The sequence below is a fragment of the Lytechinus pictus genome, chromosome 14 (assembly GCF_037042905.1).
Source record: "Lytechinus pictus isolate F3 Inbred chromosome 14, Lp3.0, whole genome shotgun sequence".
NCBI classification, from domain to species: Eukaryota; Metazoa; Echinodermata; class Echinoidea; order Temnopleuroida; family Toxopneustidae; genus Lytechinus; species Lytechinus pictus.
In genome coordinates, this window is record NC_087258.1 from 23,644,106 (window position 1) to 23,666,787 (window position 22,682).

At 36.9% G+C, this 22,682-nt stretch overlaps 2 protein-coding genes across 3 annotated transcripts; both read left to right on the plus strand.

Annotated features, from left to right (window-relative positions):
* The first annotated feature begins 1,135 nt into the window (after positions 1 to 1,135).
* Positions 1,136 to 17,803, plus strand: LOC129276912 (uncharacterized). Of its 2 annotated transcripts, none has more exons than XR_010295689.1 (10): positions 1,136 to 1,286; positions 2,691 to 2,729; positions 4,268 to 4,483; positions 6,606 to 6,783; positions 11,414 to 11,529; positions 11,811 to 12,071; positions 13,179 to 13,337; positions 14,190 to 14,558; positions 15,149 to 15,596; positions 16,252 to 17,802. XR_010295689.1 is itself a non-coding variant. In XM_064109425.1 (10 exons), exons 1-10 carry the CDS (start codon positions 1,232 to 1,234, stop codon positions 16,612 to 16,614), a joined length of 1,932 nt encoding a protein of 643 aa, XP_063965495.1. In that variant the 5' UTR covers positions 1,136 to 1,231; the 3' UTR covers positions 16,615 to 17,803. The 2 variants fall into 2 exon arrangements, 1 of the variants encoding a protein (XP_063965495.1); XM_064109425.1 differs by having other exon boundaries at positions 15,421 to 15,596; positions 16,252 to 17,803.
* On the plus strand, positions 17,289 to 22,564 carry LOC129276906 (uromodulin-like). Its single transcript, XM_064109426.1, has 4 exons — positions 17,289 to 17,416; positions 18,274 to 18,373; positions 18,917 to 19,094; positions 19,451 to 22,564. Exons 1-4 carry the CDS (start codon positions 17,289 to 17,291, stop codon positions 19,567 to 19,569), a joined length of 525 nt encoding a protein of 174 aa, XP_063965496.1. The 3' UTR covers positions 19,570 to 22,564.
* The last annotated feature ends 118 nt before the right edge of the window (positions 22,565 to 22,682 follow it).

Here is a 22,682-nt window from a genome sequence, read left to right on the forward strand (position 1 = left end):
TAGAGATACCAAAATACATGTGAAGTTTTGACTCCGACTACAACCCCTGGTACAAACACGCACACACACACTCTCACACACACCCTCATACACACACGTTTTAAACATCTGTCAGTGAATATACACTGGTTCTTTTCAGTTTTCAGTCAAAATGATAGAAAACTCGAGATTTGATACAAAATCTCTCAAAGGCCAAAGCTCAGAGACAAGATCTCATGCAAGACCAACGTAGATAATTGAAAGATTGACATTTATAATGCCCCCATCACTCACATGGAAACGTGAGAAGAAACAATCAGGGACAGTTTGCAAGAAGCATTGCGTTTAAATATATCTCCAAAGAATTAATCGTAATTCCTAAATAAGAGCGTATGATTGGCTCAAACTCAAGTTACATTTGATTCCTGGTGTTACGTTTGATTGCAACGTACTCCTCCTGCGACGGGCTAAGAACATGCAGAATGTGTAAAATACCTTAACCAAACATCTCTAGGGCGGGTCCCGTAAAAGGACTGGGTCAGGGGCATATTTTGGTGGGTTAAGAAAAGCCTTTAAAGTTCTCGCATCAGGGTCCTGGGAACTACTGTTCCAATTTGACAAGCCCCCCCCCCAAAAAAAAAAGGGGGGGGGGGGTTGCTACAAAATGGATGTCAGTTTGGTCCAGGAAAATTGACAAGCCAAAAGGAATAAAAGGGGAATCTCGATACAAAGTGAAACTGATTTTGATTAATTTTCTGCTATATAGCATACCCAACAGATTTCTAGGGGTTCTGCCTATGATGAATAGTAATACGTACAGCACCCCCTAGGTAGATCTAGATCTTTGGGGGACTTCTGCACCCCAGCACCCCCACTTCCCAGGGCCATGTCTCTCATGGCATACCATCGCGAATTTGCTAGCTGCGCGGCGAATGATTACACCAGCAATCACAATGGAAAATAAAAAATGAAGTTATGACATAATACTGTCTAGAGTTTTGGCATCTTTGGTAAAGGCCGGGATTCAGTCTTGTCGCACCCCCTCACTTTATCGCCAAAATCCATCTCTATATATACGCCAGCTGAGAGCCTGCGCGCGGAACCTCAAAAAGCCTCCATGCTTGGGGACTGCCTGAAACTCTAGAACTTGCAAAACATTAGAGCAAGGAGTTATTTGGTGAAAGCTTGGCGAAAATATCTCTCAGTAGTTGGTCAGAGATTGTGTCTATTATAGTTTGGAGCCAGCATCGACATGATAGAAGGCCTGAATATGGTTCGTCTTCCCTGGTTGGTCTTTATTCTGCAAGGTAAGGATATGTCCATTTATACTTTCAAGTAAGACGTAATTAAGAACAGCATTTCTTTCCAGAACCTGACCTAGAACTTTGTGTGGTTTGTTTTGGCTTCATTTTCCGTATCAAAATGAAAGCAATACTAATCTTCCAAAAATGTTTTCAACTTCTTATTCTTATTGTAAGTTTGAATGTAATTCAATCCCAATAAATATCATGGAACATTGTAGTAATTCAGGAAAAAACAAATTGAAATTGCAGACCATTACTCTTGATTCGAGAAGTAAAACGTGACATTCATAAATGGTTTATTTCCTTTATGCATCGAACCCTGGTTACAGCCACAGAAAACTATAACTTTCAAATTTCGAAAATTTCTTAAAGGTCAAGTCCACCCCAGAATAATGTTGATTTGAATAAATAGAGAAAAATCAACCAAGCATAACACTGAAAATTTCATCAAAACCGGATGTGTGTGTATTTGAGTTTTGTCAGACGTGTATCAATCAGATATGATTATTTACGTCTGGGACCGACCTTTAACGTCACCATCCGAAAGACGTGACCAGGGCTCGAACCTCTGCATCAATTTGTAACTTCCCCGCATAGCTTGGATTACAGGCGCACGCCACAACGCCCAGTTGTAAAATAAGGAAGTTTTTACATTTGAAAGTTTCGCTTTTTTCACAACAGTTATATGCACAACCAAGTGATAATTAATAGAGTCAATGATGTCCCTCACTCACTATTCGTTTTGCTTTTTATTGTTTGAATTATACAATATATTTTTTACGATGTTACAATAAGTACCAACTTGACTGAACCATAAAATGTTATAAATCTACATGTTCAGGGAGGCACAAATCTTTGTTTTCACATGACAATGAGGAGAAAATGAAAATATTTATTTTCGTAAAATACAAAAGAAATAGTGAGTGGGTGACGTCATCATTCAACTCATTTGCATACCAACCATGATGTGCATATAACTGTTTTGTGAAATTCAGTGAAACAAAACTAAATATCATAACTTTCCTATTTTACATCCGATTTTGATGAAATTTTCAGTGTACAGTTATGCTCGTTGGATTTTTCTCTTTGTATTCGAATCAATTTTTTTTGCTGTGGTGGACTTGCCTTTATAAGCAATCATTCAGCTTATGATTAAGGAAAATTCCACGATATAGTCTGCTATATACAGGTTTGCTCGAACATCATTATGCAAACTTGGAAGCTGAAAACCCCCACCCCAGTATTAAAGGAACCACCGACGACGCCAAAGGCCGAAAAAAACTGTTTTCTACTGTTTTTGTGATGTGTTACCCCCCCCCCTCCCCCTCCCTCTCCCCGTGCGTGCTGGGACATGATCGTATCTTCATTGCTGGTATGCTTTACGATTGTTTCTCCTGTCTTTCTCAGGTTTCCTGCTAAATGTAAGTTCTTCAAGTGCAGAAGAAGGTAAGTGCAAACTGTCAATGTAACTTACTGTGTAAGCAGGGCTGGGGGATACAGGGTCTGGGGCAAAAGTGATTATCGCGTCCCATTCTTCATTACCTTTCATCAAATTAAACTATCAATTTAATTTCTTTTGTTATTCCCCTTTTTTTTACCTTACCATCTCTCCCTCTCCTCTCTCTTTCTCCACTTGTCACTTTTGACCCTGTTCATGCAGCCCCTGAAAGTTGGGGCTAGACCCAAGGACTTTATCCCCTCTGTATAAACTGCTGATTAGGCAGCTAAGTTGGCTAAAAGAAGTAGATCTCGATGCATTAATAGGGCCTACCTGGGAGGGATGTTTGTCAGTGGGTGTGCGTGTGAATGTACGAGAAATGAATCTGGGTTAAGGGTGGGTGGTTGTGACAGGTCGAGGGTGGGTCCTATATGGGTGGGTGGGTCTGTAGTGGCTGAGTGTGAGTGGGTGGTGGGTGTGAGAGATGGGAGGGTGCGCTGTATATGGATGGCTTAAGGGTGGGTATGATAGGTCTAGGGTGGGTCTGTAGTGGCTGAGTGTGAGTGGGTGGTGGTGTGAGAGATGATCGAGGGTGCGCTGTTTATGGATGGGTTAAGGATGGGTGAGTATGATAGGTCTAGGGTTGGTCCAATATGGGTAGGTGGGTTTGTAGTGGCTCAGTGTGTGATAGATCGAGGGTGGGGCTAGGATGGGTGAGTGTGATAGATATGAGGGTAGGTTTAGGGTGGGTAGGTGTGAGAGATGGGAGGGTGTGCAGTGTATCGGTGGGTTAAGGGTGGGTGCATGATAGATCGAGGTTGGGTCCAATATGGGTGGTCTTGAGTGGGTGAATGTGATAGATATGAGGATAGGTTTAGGGTGGGTGTGAGAGATGGGAGGGTGAGCAGTATGTGGGTGGGTTGAGGGTGGGTATGATAGATCGAGGGTGGGTCCTATGTGGGTGGTCTTGAGTGGGTGAGTATGATAGATATGAGGGTGGGTTTAGTGTGGGTGGGTGTGAGAGATAGGAGGGTGTGCAGTGTATGGATAGGTTAAGGGTGGGTGAGTATGATAGGTCGAGGGAGTCTATGGTGGGTGAGTGTGATATATATGAGTGTGGGTGGGTGTGAGAGATGGGAGGGTGTGCTGTATATGGGTGGCTTTGTAGTGGCTCAGCGTGATAGATCGATGGTGGTGCTGGGCGAGTGAGTGTGATAGATATGAGGATGGGTGGGTGTGAGAGTATGTGCAGTATATGGTTGGGTTAAGGGTGGGTGAGTATGATAGAGCGAGAGTGGGTCTACATGGGTGAGTGCGATAGATATGAGGGTAGGCTGGGTGAGTGTGAGAAATTTATTGTTCTAAGAATGTTGTCATAAATCAAGATGTCTTGTACGTATTCGAAAAAAAAAAAGACTAGGCGACTAGGATATTTCAGTACATCCTTCATAAATTTGAAAATATTCAGATAGGACGCATATGCTTCATCTTAATATATTAGCTATCTAGAGCTATTGTTTTTCTTTACTCCCTGGTAAATCTACAGAACGAATAGCAATTGTATCGACGAATACAAGATTTTATCTCTCAAAGGGACCAAGCTACAACTTCAATCAGTTACCCATATCTGTCGGGAGCCCAGGAGGACTTGACTTTGATGGGGACATCGATATGATATTTTGGACAGATTCCAACTCTAGAACGATAAAACGAGCAAAACTTGATGACACACGATCGACTCGCGTTATTTCTACTGAGAGTGGTAAGGAAATGTAATATGCTCCTGTATAGCAATGGCAATATTGTAATGATCTTGTAAATGGTATAAATGTATAAGGTGTAGTAAACCAGTAATATCAGTTAAGCGAATCCTGCGAGAGAAAAAAAATGGATCTTGATAAAGGGAACACATTCTCCTGGTCTTTACCCTTATTCGAAAAATCCTCGCGCAGTAACATACTGATAAAGTTAGTAGAATTCAGTTTAAAATATCCAATCCCCGAATTATGTCCATACAATTTACGTTGCCACGTATATAAGTGTACTTAGAGAACAAGTCCACCCTAACAAAAAATATTTGAATAAAAAGAGACAAACCCAACAAGCACAACACTGAAAATTTCATCAAAATCAGATGTAATATAAGAAAGTTATGACATTTTAAAAATCGTTTTATTAAAAAAATCCCGAAACAGTTATATGCTTATCCTGGCCGGTGTGCAAACGAGGGGACTAATAACGTCACGCACTCACTATTTATTTTGGATTTTAATTTATGCGTATTTTCTCCTTATTGTCCTGTGAAACAGAGTTTTATTCCTCCCTGAACATGTCGAGTTAAAGGGGAATACAGCCTTGGCCATTGAATGATGTGTTGGGAAGGTGTAAAATAAATCAAACAGAATGGTGAAAGTTTGAAAGAAATCGGACAAGCAATAAGAAAGTTATAGCTGCTTTAAAATTGAGATCACTAATACTATGTAGATTTCAAATTGGCAAATGGGTAAGTAAATTATGACAAGGGGCAAGGACAACTTTCCCATAGGCCATGTACGTTATTATCAGGGATTTGTGGTTTTCTCCTAAAGTACCCATTCCCCTGGGGCAGTAATCTAAATATAACCCAGGTAGTATATCGTTTTATGTCCTCATGAAAGAAAAATATAATTTGAAATAAAACTTTTGGGAAAAATGACATTTTAGCCATAATATGTATTGGAATACATGGAATAGTAGTCCTTGCCTTACATCACTATGACATCCCATATGCGGCCAATTTGAAGTCTCCATGGGTATAGTGATTACCAATATTTACAACTTTTAAAAATTCATAACTTTCTTGTTTGTCCAATATTGTTCAAACTTTCACCTATCAACTTGTCTGATTTTTCTTTTTCTTATAAAAACAAGTTTTTATTTGGGTTGGATTCCCCTTTAACATTCTTTTAACATATCATGGTTCAGTAAAGTTGGTCCTGATGTCACATCATCATCGAATCTATCATTTTCATGTTACAGATTTGTGAATATAACTCTTTTGTGAAAAATATGCGATACTTTAAAATGTCATAACTTTCTTATTTCACATCCGATTCTGATGAATAATTCAGCGTTACGCTTGTTGGCTTTCAATTTCAAGTTCAATTTCAATTTATTTACCATCTTTAATAATAAGTGCACATAAAAATCTGACATGAAATACAAATACATATTGTTTAAAGATAGAGGGATACCCGTAATAAGCACAGTGCTTGTAAGCAGGGTCCCAACATAAACATTTGAGGTAAACATTATAATACAAATTATACATTATAACATAATACAAATTATACATTAAAACACATATGTAACAATAAACACACACACACACACACATATGCATATACATAAATTAGAGAGAGAGAAACAGAAAGAGAAGGGGAGACAGTGTAGATGGAAGAGATAGAAAGAAAAGAGTCATGATAAAAACCATTCACAATTAAAGAAAAGAGAATTTAACATCGTATAGATAATACATTGTAACTCAGTATGAATTCATTTTAGTAAAGTACTGTCTTTTTTAAGAGAGTTTGAATTTGGAAAGTGTTGAACTTTGTTGAGTAATGTGGTCATGGCTATTCCACAATTTGATATATTGCACACGGAATGAATTTAAGACCATGGAAGAGGAATCCTTGGGTTGATAAAATAATTTACATTGACGCGTGTTATAATCATATACTGTTGAGTTAAGAGTAAACATATTATCAAATATCTTTGGCAAAATCCCAGATTTGTATTTATACATGAAAATAAGGGAATCCATAAAAATGAGATCAATGATTCAAATCAACGTTTTTTGGCGTGGACTTGACCTTTAAAAAATCTTAATATCTTCTTTCTAGACCCAGGAGCAATCGCAATTGACGAGAATGAAAATCTGATATTTTGGACCCACTACGTCTTGAATCGCTATAAAAGGACAATTGAAAGAGTCACATACGATGGCCGCGAAAAGACTATAATCATTGAAGGAGATCGATACTTGTCTGTTCACTCCATTGTGTTGGACAAAATCACAAGGTATGTTACAGGTCTTTGAAATATTTTATATGATCAGCCTCAAGTAGATCCTGATATTTATTTCCCAGCTAGAAAGAACACATGCACAATTCCCAAGAATGTTCTGTAATCTGATTGGTCCAAATCGGATCACATGATATACAGCGAATTGCAATATTGCATCCAAAATGCACTATCCTGTACTCTGACGTCATACAAAATTTACTATCTTGCACTCTGACGTCGGAGTGCAGGATAATGCGAAGTCTGGAATTATCTAGAATTTAGATCAAATATAGCATTGGGGCAACTCAGTAACATGTAGGGGGGGGGGGTGCATAAAACAAACAATGCACGCATTCTTGTGCATAGAGGACCTAAATAATGAGCACTGTCCTGCGGACCTCTGTGCGGTATATCCATTGGCTCTTCGCGCACATAGTTCATTATTTGGCCCTGCATGCACGCGCTCACGTAAAGTATTTGTATATTGTTAACAGACAGAGAGTTCACATAGTATGTATGTGAAGATGTGTTGCACAGTGTTGAAGTGGTTAATTTATTAGTGTGGAGATATAATTTCACGTCGTGGACACCTCGGCAGTGGACATGTTCACAGCTGCATTGAAGTGTGTTCACAGTGTGCTCACAGTGTAGACTAAGGGAAAATGTGAGTCACCCTATTAAAATATATCACACGTATAACAGCGTGGATGTGGATTTCTCTTTGTGTTTCACACTGCGAACAGACTGAACACACAGTAAACACACTGTGCACACACAGTAAACACATTGTGAACACACAGTGCACACACTTTGAACATACTGTAAACGCAAATTGAACACCCTGTGAACCAGTGTTGTAGATTGTAGTCAAGGCTCAAACCTCCAAGGCCAAGGCCTTAATACCCAAGGCTAAGGCTTTAATACTAAAGGCCAAGGCCAAGGCCAAGACCAAGGCCTGAAAACCTCAAGGCCGAGGCCAAGGCCAAGGCATTTCAAATGATATGGAACAATGAGCCAACAATGCTTAGGCGGCAGACATGGTACACAGGGCAAACTGTATAAAAGGTGTGAGCGAGCAAAATTTTGACCCTTGTACATGTAAAACAAAAATAGTTTCATGACAGATTTAGACATAATATTTAAATAATAATGAAGTTACTTTTGTACATTTAATACATTATTTTTCTAGGCGATTTACATTGTAATAATTATCATTACCACGGTCATCTGATCCTGGCATGCCCATTCTCAACGAATGTATTTCTCCACTCCCCGTGACAGGGGCAGCAGAACATATTTTGTTTAGGGGTGGGGTCAAAGCCAAAAAGGGCACTTATATGTCAAAATTGACATTTTGGTGCAAGCAGACATTTCGTGAAATAAGACATGAAAATTAAACATTCCGAGCTGTTTTTAACCAAACAATTAACGCGAGCGCGAACTAAAATAAGAAAAGGAAGCTGTTAAAGACTGCATTTAGTCACTCATAAATAGGATTCATAACTCACCAATCAAAATAATGCGAGCGCAAGTTGAAATTTTCAGATGCTGACCTGAAAATTAGTCATTTTTAGGGCTTTTGTCAGTTTTCATGTTTTTTCTGCTTACAACCACTATAATTTCAATTATCATGTATCTTCTAGTCTTTTTTTACATCAAAAACTGGAATAAAGAATACTAACAAATTGAAGTTATATTCAAAAGAATACAAAATAAATGGGGCGCACCCCATACCCTTATTGGGGGAGGATAAAACTTAATTATTTCTTGAAACAGTAAAATAGAGTTCTCTTTTATTACACAAAAACAAATTCGCTGTTTATTTCCTTAAAACTGTATTGAAATGAAATTCACTGTCAAACCATAGGATTGAAAAGAAAAAAAATGACTTTGTTTTGTCAATCTGAGACACTAGACCTAACACAAAATTATATACAATTTAGAAAAGATGTAAGTCCTGCCCATCAACATATTAATTAATTTTGCAGTATATTCTGCCTAACCGACCAAATGTGTCACCCCCGTCCTTTCTTACGCTCTCACATGTTTATCCCCCTTCTCCTCTCTCTCTCTCTCTCTCTTCCCATTCCTTTTTTCTCACCTGTTTAAAAAATATCAGAACCCTGCCCCCCCCCCCAAAAAAAAAAAAAAAAAAAAAGAGAGAGAGAGAGGAAGTTCCACCACAAAGCATAGACTTAGAAAAGGAAAAAAGGAGATGAAAAAGAGTAAATGTGATATTATTTTCTAAACATATTGTCACAATCTATCACAAAATTAGCTTTTCTTATAGTAAGAGGGGTGAAAAATTTTGCTTGCTCGTTCGTATTCAACTTTTTTTGGCAGAAATTTTGAATTTTGCTCTATATGCCATGCTTGGCCGCTCAAAATTTTTGACTCATCATGCCATTGACAAAGCCCATTTTGGATATGACAAATTTGGAGATTGTGTTCAAGTTAACCAAATCTTTTCAGAATATCATTAAAGGTCAAGTCCACCCCAGAAAAATGTTAATTTGAATAAATAGAGAAAAATCAAACAAGCATTATGCTGAAAATTTCATCAAAATCGGATGTAAAATAAGAAAGTTATGACATTTTAAAGTTTCGCTTATTTTTGATAAAACAGTGATATGCACAACTCAGTGACATGCAAATGAGGCAGTCGATTATGTCCCTCACTCACTATTTTTTTGGGTTTTTATTGTTTGAATTATACAATTTTTCAGTTTTTACATATTTGACAATATAAGGACCAACTTGATTGAACCATATAGTATTAAACAATGCTAATTGCACTTGTTCAGGGAGGAATTAATCGTTGTTTCACACGACAACAGGGAGAAAATTTGAATATCTCATATTTCACATAATAAAATATAAAAGAAATAGTGAGTGATGTCATCAGTCTCCTCATTTGCATACCGACAAGGATGTGAATATAACTCTTTTTTGGGGAAATTAAGCGAAACTTTAAAATGTCATAACTTTCTTATTTTACATCCGATTTTGATGCAATTTTCAGCATAATGCTTGTTTGATTTTTCTCTATTTATTCAAATTAACATTTTTCTGGGGTGGACTTGACCTTTAATGATATTCTGAAAAGATTTGGTAAACTTGAACACAATCTCCAATTTTGTCATATCCAAATGGGCTTTGTCAATGGCATGATGAGTCAAAAAATGTTAGCAGCCAAGCATGGCATATAGAGCAAAATTCAAAATTTCTGCCAAAAAAAGTTGAATACGAACGAGCAAGCAAAATGACATTTTCAGTGTTATGCTTGTTGGATTTTTCTCCTTTTATTCGAATCAACTTTTTGCTGGGGTGGACTTGTCCTTTAAGACTTAAAACATTCTTGTTGACCAAAGAAAATAATATGAGGAAAATCCTAATGGAATAGAAATCAACCTTGTTATCATTCTTCAGAATTAGCTATGAAAATTGTCGAAATTGCTGTCAGATCTGTCAGAATTATTTCTGTCATCAAATGACTATAATCTTTATCATAATAATATTACGATCATTATTATCATTATCATTATTGTCATTATCATTATTAGTCATGATTACAACACATAAATAATGTTTTTTTTCATCACTGCTGTTTTCTTTGTAACCTAATGGGATGATAATTCTTAATAATGGTGATAATTACAATTGATGGCACTGCTAGTACACTAAATACTGCTGCTGCTGCTACTGCTACGTATTGTTGACTGGTAAAATCGACCATTAGTGTAATTAAATATACAGAAAAATCTATTACGTATATTTATATTTATTAAGTACAAAATATAAAATGCCTTGAAATTTCAAGGCTCAAAATCCTCAGGCCAAGGCTTTGAAAACGTAGGCCTTAAGGCCAAGGCCGAGGCACTACAATACAGGCCAAGGCACTACAACACAGCTGTGAACACGTTGTGAACACCTTTTAAACACTCTGTGAATTCACTGTGAACACGATGTGGGACACACTCTGTGACATGTGTTTTTCCAATAGTTATAACTCAATGATGAATTTACTGTTGCCCCCGCAGAGGCATGCAGAGGCTTTAAGGTACGTGATGGTATATAGTCGTGGTGGTGATCATGATGGAAAGGACGAAATAAGATAAAAGTAGAAGAAGATTAAGAAGAGGAAGAAGAAGCAGAAGCAGAAGGAGAATAGAGAAATACAGAAAAAGATAGATTGACAAGAGTGTAGTTCATTAAAAATTTGAGTGAAATATGAGTCATGAAGTAGAAGATAGTGTTAACGTGTTTCATGAAATATTTTACAAATATATTCTGTATTTTTCCTTCATGAAAGCTTTTCGTGTTGCCCCTAGAAACTTCTAAATTTCAATAGATTCTTTGATAATTAGAATAAAAACAATACTACTATGTAGTGATTTTGGAAATTGGGTGATAGTCAAAACATGGGCGCAAGATCTATGAAATGCTAAATTGCTGGTTTTTTTAAACCTTATTTTGGTTTACCTGCAGTACTGATGCTAGATTTTATACCACTTAACTACCATTTATCATTGTTTATAATCAAGCTGTAATTTGAACTGACAAAGAGTTAATATATGCATGTAAGAATATCATATACAAAATTGGATTTCCTTTTGTGTTTTATTTATAATTCAAATTAACACAGGACACTTTACTGGACACAAGGAAGGGCTGTTCGAAGTTGTTCATATGAGGGATTGAATAAGAGAACACTGTTTACTTTATCTTCAAATATTGGAGATTTGGCCCTCAACGTGGACGGTTAGTATCTTTACCAGTATACATCTAAAATAAATCTAAATCTAAATAGAGCCTCGTTGATCTGGCGATGCACAGCGGCTGCCAGGCCCACAATCAATTGGGCAAAGCAAAATTTTGGAGTATTTCATTTCATGACTATTTCGAACAATAGAATATGGATTTCCAGTTTCATTTTTTTATAAAAGCAAAAACAAGATATAACAAATGTGACCGAGGTAGGGATAGTGTAAGCAAGAAGCTCATTGACTATCCTTTTCGTTTCCTTTCAATCATTCCGACAGGAGGTATATTGTTCTTCTGTGAAGGCTCTTTTGTGAAGACGTATGATTTGATCTCTGGTGGATCGCAAGTAACGAGTTACGAGCGACTGTCTTCTTCTACTTGCAGGAGTTTGTCATGGTTTGAAGGTGATTTATACATGGCCTCTGGTCGTCCCACTTTCAGCATCAAGGATGGTGACACGGATAGCGTGTCACAGGTTGCTGTAAGTCCGTCACGTCCTTCTACGTCGAAAATCGTCGTCGGCAGGAGATCAGCCCAAGGTATTATATGCATGATATGATCGAAGAATTATTCTGACTGGACATAATTTTTACGGCGAACTGGTAATAATGACACCCAATTAGGAAAGGTTACTGACAATAAAGCGTGGACCATCTACTACAGATTAACTAAGAATGACAGTCTTTCTTTGATCACATCATTATGTGCATGTTGATTGAGAACATGAATTTATCGCAACATGTCCGTTATGTCATGACAAAACATCACACACAAAAGGACCTTTAACATTTCGTCTCATTTTTTCCGCTCAGATGTGATTGCCGCAAGATTACCTAGGTTTTTTCACCATGATACAGGAACAGCCAAAAGTGTATGCGACTTGAAATTGATCATTACAGAAGTACGAAAATACTGATCATGCACGCATCTGACCCAACCTAACTTTAGAAAATGCACATTCTTGAATTACTGTTCGATTACTCATACTCCAGGAAAGGAATTGTCTTTTAAATAAACATGACGATCACTGCTTTTGTTATAGCCGAAATTACAGCTCTCTCTTTGAGACTACTTTTATATTCCATGGGAAATTGCATAAAATTCATGCTTAAACCAGAACTGCACATGATTTCGCTTGATCATTGTTGATTGTCTGTTGCTTCATTTGCGCTTGCATTTTGTGAATTTCGGAAAGTTCAAATAATAAATCGTGATCATGGGCACCCCTTGGGGTTCCAATGACATAATTTGATTTGCAATCTGCACGTTAAGCCAAACATAAAACCTAACCTAAAATATAAGATGAAATCATAATGCTTGTCTTTAGATTATTCTGAACAAAAATCCCAGCCCTAACACTATACCCTCTTGAATATTAAGACCGGAGCCATATTGTCGCAGGAGCATATGTCGTGTCATCTCTCTTGAAAATACAAGGCCAATTTTATTTATAATTAATTTGCGGTAGTTATTCAGCGTTTTGGGCCCCGTGGCATAAAGGTTACTATCATGGTATAACTTTGCCATCCAGTGGTAAGTACCATGGTAACGCTGATCAACAGCAAATCAGAATGCAAGTGACCATTGCATGGCAAAGTTACTATAATATTAACCTTTATGCAACGGGGTCCTGGAATTGATTACAGATCTTGGAGGCGGAAGGTGCGACTTCGATAGCATCAAATGTCAATGGCGATTCGAAAACTCCAAGTCGAACGACTTGGACTGGATAAAATGGGGCCCCGAACAGGCCACTAGGAACAGAACAGGACCGAATAAGACGGATCGCACTGCACTGAGCCAAAGTAAGTCAGAATAACACGAACAAATATCCTGCCGTGATTAAAATTTAAGGACTGGATAAACTGGGCATCTAACCTAAAATGGGTTAGTGACTCTAGTTGGTCGCATAAGAGCCCCTTTATATTATTTATATTGTTTACTCTTATAATTGAATATTTTCGCCGCAAAGAAACACCTTTTCAGTAACGTATTGGAAAAAAGATTATAATACACTCTAAAAACACTGAGTAAAACTTTACCCACTATTAGGTGGGAACATGCATGTTTGCTGGGTATTTGTTTTTACCCCATATTGGGTTATTTCAAGGCAACATTGCGTTAAATTGACTCCATACTGGGTATCTTTTTACCCAACCAGCATGTTCCCATTTTACCAAATATTGGGTAAACCTTTTTTAGAGTGTACAGGTTATCGCCTCCCCCCAAAAGATATAAAATTGTCCACATGCTGTGAGATCAGTCCCCATTTGAAATTACTTCATCTTTATCAAATTCTATCACTACCTACACATGTCTAATAATCACAATAAGCAATTCGTAGAGACACATAATGTCATATAAAACGGTCTCTATGCGTGAAGAATTGTTTTCTACAGGGATAATATATGTGTTTCTTAAAAAGATATGTTTTTAACACAGATCTGAATCTTGTTGAAATTTTATTGATCTTAAATTATGAAGCAGATTGTTCCAGAATTTTGGAGCCATTTCCCCAAAAGCTCTATCACCAAAAGTCTTGGACTTTACTCGTATTTCAGAGAGAAGTTCCTTTGAACGAAGATTTCGACTGGGTTGATATTTTCAGAATAAATCAACAGCGCAATGCATTCTGTCTTTCTCATCTTATTTCTTAGTTGGTCAATACATGCTTCTGAACACGAGCGGTTCTGGTCACTTACCTGGCGATTTGGCGTTTCTCATCAGTGAACCTGTCGACGCCTCTGGCCCAACACCCAAATGCGTCCAATTCTGGTACTACATGCATGACGTCATCAACAGTTCCCTCACGGTCCTCTTCGAACAGGTTCTAAACGAGACCACTGGTGAGACCAAGCTTACTCCTCTATGGTCTGCGTTTGGCAGCCAGCCAAAGGAGTGGGTCGGTGCAGAGTTCGAAGTTTGGACAAGGGGAGTCGGACGCGTTCATATCAGTGCGGTAGTGGGTGATCCTGCGTTGAACATCATTGGTATCGATGACGTTTACTTTGGAGAATGTCATCAGGGTAAGAGTCGCATAATTCCAAATAACTTTGTGACATCATTATTATAGACCCGTGAATTTTTAAAGGGGATTTTAAGTAATTGTTAGAGGTCATACTAGAATTATAATTATCTTACTGACGAAAATGGTCGCGCTCGCAAATAAGCTTTGTCAATCACACCTGAATAGGGATATTTTGACAACTTTATGAAAGACATGAAATGAATAGGTACTTCACAAATCAAATAATGGGAACGCTCAGTGCAAGTTGCAAAAAATGAGATATTTAGATCACGAAACGAGACATTTTTCAGAGAACTTGAAAAAAAATTGTAAATCAAACAATATAATGAAAGGTCGATGTCCGATCTAAAATATGTTTTGTTTATTGAAGTCAAGATATTTTAAACTCCATTTTAGCTTCTTGAGCAAGATCTGTATTTCATCGTACAGGCAATGCACGCGCGAAGCGCGAGCGATTTTTTTTTCTAGTAACTTGAAAGCTTTTTTATTTTCCAAGTCTTCTCACTATTTATACTCACTCATTTTCCTCCTCTTTTCTTTTTTTCTTTCTTTCCCCCTTTTTTTTTTCTTTTTGTTCTTACTTGGCAGCCCCCCCGGGGGATAGTATACCCCCGTAGATCCGCCACTGGCAGTTTCGTCCGACGTTTGAGATCTGAAGAAATATCGCAAACATGTCGTTTGTCCAGAGATACAGACGAAACTGCTGTTTCCATTCACCGACCCTCGACAAAGACTTCATTATCTTGGACATATTGAAGGGCATTTGACAATATGTTCTCTACGTTTCAGAAAGTGTCTGTTGCTAAAACTTTCCTGATCATTCCTGCTGCCATTAGGATCACCATTTTCTCCTCTGACAGATTCCGGGCTGGTGTGTGAAGACTCGTCAATGACTGTTTACCTGGATAAAGCGAGGCTTGGAATCTCCAGCCACGATAAGGTCTTATTCAAGAACTCTCTCTGTCAAGGGGATGAGTATGATGCATACACGGTTGCCATAACGACGCCATATAATGGATGTGGTACAACAGTCACCGTAAGTACATAGAGGGCTATTCCTGAATCTTTGGTTTTTTTAATATAAAGTAAAGAAAAACTGTGTTTGGCACCATGCTGAAACATGGACTCTGATTCTAAGAGATCGGAAGCATTCGAGATGTGGATATGGCGACGCATGCTTAAAATGAAGTGGTCAGGGAGACTGTCAAATGCAGGAGAAACACAAAGCCTCCTGAACACATAGACATAAAAAAGCATTGGTCACATATTAGGACATGCGTGATATGATTGAGGGCTGTGGGTGGATGGGAAAATAATACTTGAAGGCCAAAGAACATAGAAGTTGGACATGATCAGAAATGGTCACAAACTAAATCAAAAGCTCAAGACGGCGAGTAAACAATGGAAATGATGGACCTTTTCAATTATGGAAATGTCACACTGACATAACACTAAAGCTTGATGATGACTGAAAAACAGTACTCTGTATGCGTTTTATTTTTGTACTGATTTACCATTGTTATTATCCTTTTGTAGAAACCAGGTCGAAGAGACGAAAACTTCACATTCACGGTTGTTTCATCCGTTTAAAGATTCACATAATGAATACTCGGACAAATATTAGATACGTGGAACACATACAGAGTAGTAATTTCACCTTCTCCTAATTATTCATTGGCATCTATTTTCAGGAGAGTGATGACGTCATTATTTTCTCAAACGAAGTAAAGGTGATGATTCAGTCGGACCTCCGCAGCTCCGGTGTGTCTATCCGGATAAACTGTTCGTTGAGTCGGACCTATCACGTGGCAATGACGTACTTGGCGCATGCGTGGATCAGGTATATCAAGGAGGACGGCTACGGCAATTTCTCTGTTCGCATTCGTCAATATACGAATGTGAATTTCGAAGATGCATATCCAGGCAATTCCTTCCCTCAACAGGTGGGCACATTCGAAATAGAATTTCAATTTCTCATCCCGAATATAAAGAAAAATTTCTCATGTGATGGGTGTCTTCTTGCATTGTCGTATTTCAAGCTGAAAATGGTTTAAGAAAGAACTGTGATTATTAAATCCTTTGTCAATTAAGGTAATTTCATGAATAATGAATTTTCACTACAAAGTGACATTTTGGAGGAATGTAGCCAAATGATACGGGAAGTTCACTTTGACGCTTCTGAAAATAACGGAATGCAACATAATTCCATTTTTCTGGTATTGACATATCACTCACCTGAAATCCAATCACGGCGGAGCAATTAATTATGGAAAACCCGGGTAGTGCACTATGTAATGCGTGGGTGTACACATTGAGTGATCGTTGGTATGTCGGCATTTAAAATTCATTGAGGGTCTTTTCACACGTGAATCTTGAATTATCATTGTAATGATGATTGCTATTGTAATCGTGACTGTGATTAGCGTTTGTGATTTGTTCTAGTTTGGTGCTAAATATTCGTCATTAGTTATTTGTCTCTGGAATCATCATTCAAATTACGATTTTTTTTAATGGGTGAAAGGGCGGTTAGTGTGTTCTACACTGGGCTTCCAGCAACACCTATTTTGAAATTTTTGAACCAACTCGGTTCTAGATTAGTTCTAGATTAAGATTCAGGTAATGTTTGTAAATCATTTCATATTCTAATTTCTCTTGTGATTAGACGATTTCTTTATTATTTTATTCTGTCATTTGAAACTAATCCCCTCCGTAGGTTGACATAGATAATATGATTTACATGGCAACAGAAATGGTCGCCATAGTAGATGTTGTGGATACCATACAAAATACCCGTTGCTGGGCAACGCCTTCACCCGATCCTTTGGACGCTATCAACCGTGATATCATAAGCGACGGGTAAAAAATGAATTTCATATCTCATGTGTCATCTTTACTATTATTATTACTATCATCATCATTATTATTATTAGTGGCAGTAGTAGTCGTAGTTTAAGTAATAGTGGTAAAAGTAGCATTGTTACTATTGTTATTATTATAATTATTATCAATTTCCAATTATCATGGCTACCACTATCATAAACATCGTAATTATCATTTTTATCAATAGAACTTCTATAATTACTTGCTATCGGTATACTATTTTTGCCATCAGAATCAAAATCATGATTTCGGTTCATGTTACCATTCTTCTTCTTACTATTATATTGACTTAATTGATATCTGACACAGCCATTTTCTTATGCATTCAAGTTTACAAAAAAAAAATAGTTAAAGCAATCTGCGAAAATGAAACAAAAGGTAAAAAGAGTGTAATCTAACATCAAATTATTGCAAAAGGGTTGCCATCACGATAAAAAGATGTGGTTGATAGAACAAATCGATTTTATATGATTTTCTTTGCATAATGACATTTAGATAATCACTGTGCTGTCAAATAGGATATATGATTGGCAAAAAATATTTATAGTGTAAAAGAAATGTACAAAAACATTTATCATGTACAAGAAATATGCGAAAATATGCAATATCAATGTATGTGTAGGCTTACAAGAATAATTTTATTATTGAACATCTACACCGGCAACCATAGACTAGGTATATTAATAAGTGTGAAAGTTTCCTCTAGAAAAGATAGGAATAAACCATCACTTTCATTTCAGCCGTGGTTTGGTTTTAGTATTAATGCGCATTATTTTGGAGATACCATAAAAATGATACTGGATGATGTATGGTGTCTTTAATTTCTTAATCAGCTGTCCCATTGGAGATGACATCGAAGTCTACTCTCTTTTAAGACACGGTCTTCAGGCTTTCTCATTCAAAGCGTTTGCCTTTTCTTCGGACAAAAATCTGGTAAGATATTCCATTACATGCTATACCTATAGTCACAGAGTTGACAATAATGCATGGTTTAATTGTTATTTCGTCGATAAATTTCAAAGAACAAATTGATTCGTTATTTTTTTATAATGCAAAATGTTTATGAAGCGCAGGACTGATGTAGCGTTAATTTAAAATGATTTTCTTTTTTTTATATGACTCTTGCGGAAAAAAAATCAAGAGTATTGCCTTTCCATAGCATGACACGGTTCTTTTATTGAAAATCACCAAAATACGCTTTTCCCTCAAAATAATCAGCATAATTTAGGTCACAGAAATGATATACATAAAAATACAATCCACGAATAATTTTGTGAAGAATTGCTTTCAAAGTGTAACAAAGTCTCCCGTAAGCAAATAATTGATTAATTAAAATCTTGAAAAGATTTGATTTCCAAATGCCATTATAAAGCACTAGCCTGTTGGGTGCTGTCATTTCATTCCACGTAATTAATAGATTCTCATAATTAATTATCTATTATGTTGATCTATATTTCTACCCTTGTTCGTTCGTAGATCTATGTTCATTGTGACATCATCATCTGTCACGATTCCAACCAATTGGCGTGCAGCTCAAATTGTAGCCATTCTCGCCCAGGACGAGAAACTCGCGATACGCGAAATTCTGGGTTTGGCCCATACACAGTTTCTCGGGGACCTTTCATTTTTAAGACGGCTCGGACTCATCAGAATTGTAAGTCGATCGAAAAACCGAACATATACCATCAATATTATAATAATAATAATATTTATAACAACAACAACAACAACAACAACAATAATAATATTAATTGTATGAAGCATTGTAAATTTTGGTACTTCATTATTATCATTCTTTGGCATTTCTGTTGAGCCATTTTTCAAAATTATCGGTAATATTCAAACGCGCATATTTTGTTTAATAAATTGTACGGTCCTAAATACCTTTACGATCGCCGTAGGATTAGTAGTAATAAATGGTATGGAATCGTTCGTACGGTGTTCGTAAAGGCTTTTGTGACCGTAGCATAATATATGCCTTCGAGAATTTATATTTTTTTTCTATTGCAGATGGCGCCCCCGTGAACATCTTTCTACTTTCAGCACTCGTCTGCATCACCGCTCTCTTCCTGGCAACTGTTTTCATGGTGGCCTTCATCTACGCGCGAATGAAAAGGGGGACGGCATAATTAATTGATCACATGATAATATCATGTCACGTGAATGTGTTTCTGCTACCAAATCACGTGACACGGATCGATATTAATATTAGATTCAGACGGGTTCTAAATCAGTATTTACAATGTATCACAGCTTGAGGAGAACACCTGCGTACGCACGTCTTCATGTCAATGAACGCTGTCTCGGGCGACCTTCCTGAAATTTATATTTTTTGTGATCTTGGCTTTCAGTCAGCACCGGGGTCAGCACCACCTGTACTCTGGAATAAACTGCGTAATAATCTGAGGGCCAATGTACTTCCACCTTTGTCAAATCTTTAAAAAACATACTTGTTCTCATGTTAGATTTTTTTTGTTTAGGAAAGGTATATTACAATGTTACTTTTTCATTTAGTATTTATGTATGTTATTCCAGGTATACCTGTATTAGACTTAATTACCTCTTTTGTAAAGCGCATAGAGATTCTGTAGAATATTATGCGCTTTATAACCATCTATTATTATTATTATTATTATTAATCATATCGACAATATACCATACTTTGTTGCAGTGCATATTAAAGCACAAGAATAAAATGTAAGTCTAGATCATCGTTGTGATCTCATAAAAGGAAAAGGGAAACACATGAGTAAAGAGAAGGAACATAGGCACTATTAATTTTTTACATGATGGATGAATTGGTATATCTTTTTTTAAAAGGCTCTTAAAGTACTAATGTTTGACGAGGTAATAACTCTGCTGCGATCGCGTGCATGGCCCGTATTCTGAACTCGGGTTTAAGGACGTTCCACAGTTAAAATGAAATCCATGTCATTTTCACCAAACTTCGCACATAGATAATTTAGAACTTGAATATTCGAAATATGCAAAAATTAACATAGGTCCATGTGCTTGATTTTTTGCTATAGAACTTCAAAGTTCACCCAACTGGATGTTCTTACGAATTGCGCATTCAAAAGAATTTGGCATTTTTAAACTTCGCAAGATCACTACAATGAGTTTAAACCTCTATTACTCAGTCAAAATACATGAAAAAGTCATCAAATTTCGCACGTGAGTTAATAATGGTATCGTTAGAATGGAGAATCTATTTATAGTGCTATTTGTTTGCAATTTTAAGTCTAACAGCACTGTCGGTTCCTAAAAATGGCGTTAAACATAACAAAAACCCAATCTCAAAAATGTGAAATTTTAATAACAAACTACAAAAGTACAATAAATGCTGCACTTTATTCAAAATCCATGTCATTTTCACCAAAATTTTCAAAGTTGTAGAGAAAGGTATACCGAAGAGGTGCAAACATTGAAAAATAGGGGTTAATGTGCTTGTTTTCAAACTATCAGCATTTTAATTAGAGCAAATGTGCTTTTTAAAACACCAAAAATGTGCCAAATGCTTTGTATCTATGTGAAGAAAAAATCAAACCACTCTACCATTTATTCCAACTCGGGGTCATATTCGTGATTTTTGGCAGCACTGAAGAGTAAAGTATTTTGAAATTGCAGAGATATTTTTTTTAATGGTCCATGGAATAATAAAAGTTTTTTAGCTTCATAAAATAACGCATCGGATCTGTAGTTAGAGTGCAGATGATGAGAAAAATCAGTTCATATCCACATCTAATTAATCACCTGTTCATCCATTGTGACGTCAGCGCGCAGAGTGTAAAATATGCGCAGATCATAATGCGCACTAACATAACTGTGGAACGTCCTTAAATTAAACCGTGGTTTAACGTTGTGGTTTAACTATGGAGAGCCAATTGGGGCACAAAATCCCTAACGGTACCCATCAAATTTGTTAACTCACATGACACCCAAATTGTTCGTAATTGTTTGTGAATGATAAATTAAGCATTGTGAAGTATTTTTCTTCATTATGACAGCAAAGTAATGAACATGGGAAATATATAATAAAAACATAATTTGGAATATTTGGCTCCCATAATTTTAGCACAGAGTTAGACCATGGTCTATTTATTGAACCTGACATCAGAATACCGTCCCATGTGTTTGAATTTTTAATAATAATAATATAGGATATTTATATTGCGCACATATCCACCATGTCCACCTTGTTAGGTGCTCAAGGCGCTCCTATATTACCCGGCTAAGCTAGGCGTTCATAGCGCACACAGCTTTCTAAGGAATTACTTCCTACCGGTACCCATTTACCTCACCTGGGTTGAGTGCAGCACACTGTGGATCAGTTTCTTGCTGAAGGAAATTACGCCATGGCTGGGATTCGAACCCACGACCCTCTGTTTCAAAGTCCGAAGACTAATCCACTGGGCCACAACGCTCCACGTTTATAGACGTGTATCAATCAGATATGAGTATTTACATGTGGGACCGATCCCTATCGTCACCATTTGAAAGACTAAACCCAGGGTTCGAACCTCGAACCTTTGCATCAATTTGTAACAGGCCGGGTAACAGGTAGCTTGGATGACAGGCACACGCCACAACGCCCAGTTAAATCGATCTATTAGCTTACAAGTCATGTGGAATCATAATTATGTTGATATGGCTAAATGTATAGTGGCTGCTTCTCCAGCAAGCAGAATTTCGAATTCATCTTGTACCAACAATTATTTTTCATATTGCATCTTTCTTTTAGCATGATAATGTGTTTTCTCTTTGGACCTTGAGTCACTTAATTAAGTTTACACCAAACTGTAGAGTATAATTATACACTATTTTATACAGTAGGTACTTGCTTGTTTTTGTGTTCGTAGTTTTGAACTAAAATACTGGTTTCCCCAAATGAATACATCAATTTTTTTTATAAAAAGAATGATAGAAATTCAAATGTCCCAGGTCTGCATAAATAGGTTCTATTTAGCTACTTGTACACGTTCAATTCAATATTGTAAAAAGTATTCCCCATCTCGATTATCAATATCAATCGTTATGCTTAGCTTTATACGACATGCGTTGACTTGTATAATTCAAATTTTCATACCGTACCTATGATTATCTTCATTAAAGAAATCAATGATTATATCGTGTGTTTCGATGTAGGCTTTAATTTATTGTAATGATAATAATGTAGCCACAAATCTGCCCCCTTTTAAGGATCTCTTCAAGTTATCAATGTCAAGTCTTATTTATAGGAACT